This window comes from Myotis lucifugus, unplaced genomic scaffold, assembly GCF_000147115.1.
Source record: "Myotis lucifugus unplaced genomic scaffold, Myoluc2.0 scaffold_49, whole genome shotgun sequence".
Classification (NCBI taxonomy): domain Eukaryota; kingdom Metazoa; phylum Chordata; class Mammalia; order Chiroptera; family Vespertilionidae; genus Myotis; species Myotis lucifugus.
In genome coordinates, this window is record NW_005871097.1 from 6,435,089 (window position 1) to 6,438,297 (window position 3,209).

Here is a 3,209-nt window from a genome sequence, read left to right on the forward strand (position 1 = left end):
GTTTTAAAATCCTATTCATTGTAAGTGCACTTATTTTCTAAAAGCAGTTTGAAATATTGAACTCTAATTAGAACCCATTAGATGAGAAAAAACATGTGTGGAATCCTTTGACGAAACAGCTGTTAAAAATGTATTTTCCCTAACGGACGGGAATGCGTAAATCCTGTTGTGTCCGTGTTGGTAATTCGCTCACTAGCCAAGTTCAATTTCACACCTAAGACATTGTGCTGTGAATTATCATTTTTTTTTCCCAACCAGGTACAATTCAGCATTGGCTTGTCACTCTATAAAGAACTGCAAATGTATCCTTATCTATTTTTATGTAATTCATGCTAGGAACTCAACCCTAAGAAAAAGACCTCCCAGTTACCCTAGCACAGCTGAGGTATCGCACACACCAGCGTGAAACCCCTTTGACTAGATGTTCCTCATTTATCGCTCCCCAGTGAGACCCTTTCCCAAAGGGTTCCGCCGCGAATCAGGCGCCCCTCCCAGACACCACACACGTCACACCAGCCAGGTTTTAAAACTTTTTATTTGCATATTAAAAAAATTGTGCATTCCAATAATTAAAATCATTTGAACAAAAAAAAATGGCACTCTGATTAAACTGCATTTTACAGCCCACAGGACCCCTTGGACCAGCTTGGTTTTAACTCTAGATTTCACCCTCGTCCCACCCAGCTCCTTCCTTCACCAACATGCAAGTTGTCCCCCTTCCCCGCCAGCCAGCCAGGCAGATGGGAGCGGCAGGTGCGGCCTTCGTTGTCAGTAGTTCTGATGTGAAAAGGGGCAGCACAGTCACTTAAACTGATCCAACCTCTTTGCATCTTACAAAGTTAAACAGCTAAAAGAAGTAAAATAAGAAGGCAATGCTTGTGGAATGTACAGTGCATATTGGCGGCGCGTGCCTCATTACGATTCGCCTGCTTGCTTCTCCTGTTCAATCGCTGTGATTGGAAAGAAAAAGAAAAAAAAAAGACGGAGGCGGTCAGTTAGGCGGATCCGGGGGAGCCTAGTATAGAAGACCACAGTGCTTTCGTTTAAAATATCCTTCCGAATGATAAAAACTCTCCAAGTACCGAGAGGCACTTCATCACGAAGGCTTTTATTCAATAGGAACATTAGACAGATAAAAGCCTGCGCCTAAGACTATGACATATTAAATATTCCTTCATTGAGTTATTAAAGCTGCAGGACCATTTTTAATTACCCTTTCCAGGCCGCATTCATCAACTGTCGGCTCTGGCCCCACCCTCCCTCCCCCCCATCCCTCTCTCCCCCCCCCCCCTCCCGAATCCTTCCCCCTCCCTACCGGGACTCCCGCTAAGGCTTTTCTTAAAAAGGGGGAGAGTAAAGAAAATCGCGGTCAAGTGGGAACTTAATCTCGCATTGAAGGCAGTGGATTTTTCTCTTGCGTTTCTGTCTTCTTCAGTTTCGACTTATCGAATTTCTCAATCTCAGCCATATCGGGTTTATCAGACATGGTTGCAGAGGAAGCTGCAGATACAAAGCGAGGAGGGGGGGTGAGCGCGGAGCCGCTGAGTCTCCCGCTCGGTCTCCCGTCTCCAAGCTCAGAAGTGCGCTTTGGCCCTCGCATCTCACGACTGAAACCCCACCTCCGCCTCCTCCCGCGTCCATTCGCAGCCAGAGACCTTTCTCTCTACAGAAAAGAGCCCCCCCCACCCCGTTTCAATCTCTCGAGACGCGGGGCGCCGGGCTGGGAAGTCCGCTGGGGCGCTGCGGGTTTCACTGCAGCGCTTCCCCACCACAATCTGGCTCGGAGCGCGTGTATGGGGGGAGAAAAGCGAGCGAAAACGCCTTCAAATGAAGCCAGGGCTGCACACACTGTTTCCATTGCCTCTAAGTGCTCTCTCGCCCTGCAAACGCGCTGCTTTCTTTTGTCTTAATTAAGGCGGCGGCAGCTGCTGCGGCGCCGACCACCGCCCAGCCCGCTTCCTCGCTGGCGCGCAACAATGCAGGCGCCGCACAAAGCTGCCCGCACCCATAAATCAGCCCCATCTGGAACCCGGGGCGGTGCGGCAGCCTCGGGCACGCATTCCCCTGCAGGAGGGCTTTCCATGCTGCCCGGGCGCCCTCAACCTGGCCAGATGCAGCCCAGGGAGCCCCCCGAGGCTGGCGGGGAATTGCAATTGTCGCAGCCCGGGCGGGTGGGTGTGAGTTGGAACAAAGGGGCTTTCTGTTCTCTGCCTAAGAGGCAACGCAGAATGCCTTCCCGGGAAGGAAGAAGGGAAAGCCTGCTCCCTGGGAGCTGCCTAACAAAACGCCAGATTAATCTTTCTTAAAAAAAAAAAAAAAAAAATCGCCCCGTTACCCGGCATCTGGAAGGATTTGACATTGCCCATCTTCCCAAGGCAGCCCTTCCCCGGGAGGGCCACTGGGGCTGGGCTTTCGGGGTGCCGCAGCAGGGATGCGGGGAGGGAAGGGGACCCACCCAAGCGCGGGAGGCAGGGGCCCCAGGGCTCACCCGAGCGAGGTGCGCGAACGAGAGAAGTCGATCTGCTCACGGACAGCCGCCGAGTGCCGGGCGGGGGCGGCGGGCTCCCTTTTATGCGCGCTCCTATGCAAATGAGGTGATGTCACCGCGCGTCGGCTTAACTCCTTCGCGCCCGGGGTCCAAGTCGGCGTCCGGGGGCCCTACGTGGCGTTTGGGGGGGCCCCACCCGCGTCCACCAATGCACCGTAACCGCAATGAGGGTGGAAAAATAAGACGAGAACCCCCACCCCACCCCCCCAGCCTCCAACACGCCCTTCCTAACGCGCTTTCCCCCTTTTATGTCTGTTTTGCCATCATGGATTTTTGCAACAGCCCGCAAGCCCGCTCTTGGGCACCAGAGCAGGATCCCTAAGAGCCTGAGTGGTGCCCAGGGGGGCAGGCATTCCTTCCTGCGAATCTGGCTTTGTCCGATGGAGCCATCGCCGAGCGAGGGTGCGCTGTGACCTCGCAGGGGGGCCTCGCCCACTGCGGGGTGCGATCCGTGTGACTCAGCTCTCGGGCCAGCGGAGGGCATCGGGCCCCACCCGGACCTCTTTGTCTCATCGACGTCGGTCTCCGTGACTCGGGAGGGAGGTAAAGCACCATAAAGTGATTTAAAAAAATTTCTCCTCGGCGACACGCATATTTCTTCCATCGCTGTCATTTTTGCGCGCACCCAAACCAAGTAACAGCAATAGTTGCTGCTTTGAGT

General features: G+C 53.8%; 1 protein-coding gene across 2 annotated transcripts; it reads right to left on the reverse strand.

Moving 5' to 3' along the window:
- Positions 1–517: 517 nt before the first annotated feature.
- TMSB4X (thymosin beta 4, X-linked) lies at positions 518–2,662 on the reverse strand. 2 transcript variants are annotated; one of them, XM_014455764.2, is made up of 4 exons: positions 2,489–2,662; positions 1,393–1,500; positions 1,334–1,340; positions 518–950 (listed from the first exon to the last, which is right to left on the reverse strand). In XM_014455764.2, exons 2-4 carry the CDS (start codon positions 1,484–1,486, stop codon positions 944–946), a joined length of 108 nt encoding a protein of 35 aa, XP_014311250.2. In that variant the 5' UTR covers positions 1,487–1,500; positions 2,489–2,662; the 3' UTR covers positions 518–943. The 2 variants fall into 2 exon arrangements, with proteins under 2 accessions (XP_014311250.2, XP_023609501.1); XM_023753733.1 differs by having other exon boundaries at positions 2,456–2,620.
- Positions 2,663–3,209: the final 547 nt, after the last annotated feature.

Excerpts from the sequence above, each read along its gene's own strand:
- TMSB4X (XM_014455764.2), bottom strand. The coding sequence starts at position 1,486 with ATGTCTGATAAACCCGATATGGCTGAGATTGAGAAATTCGATAAGTCG.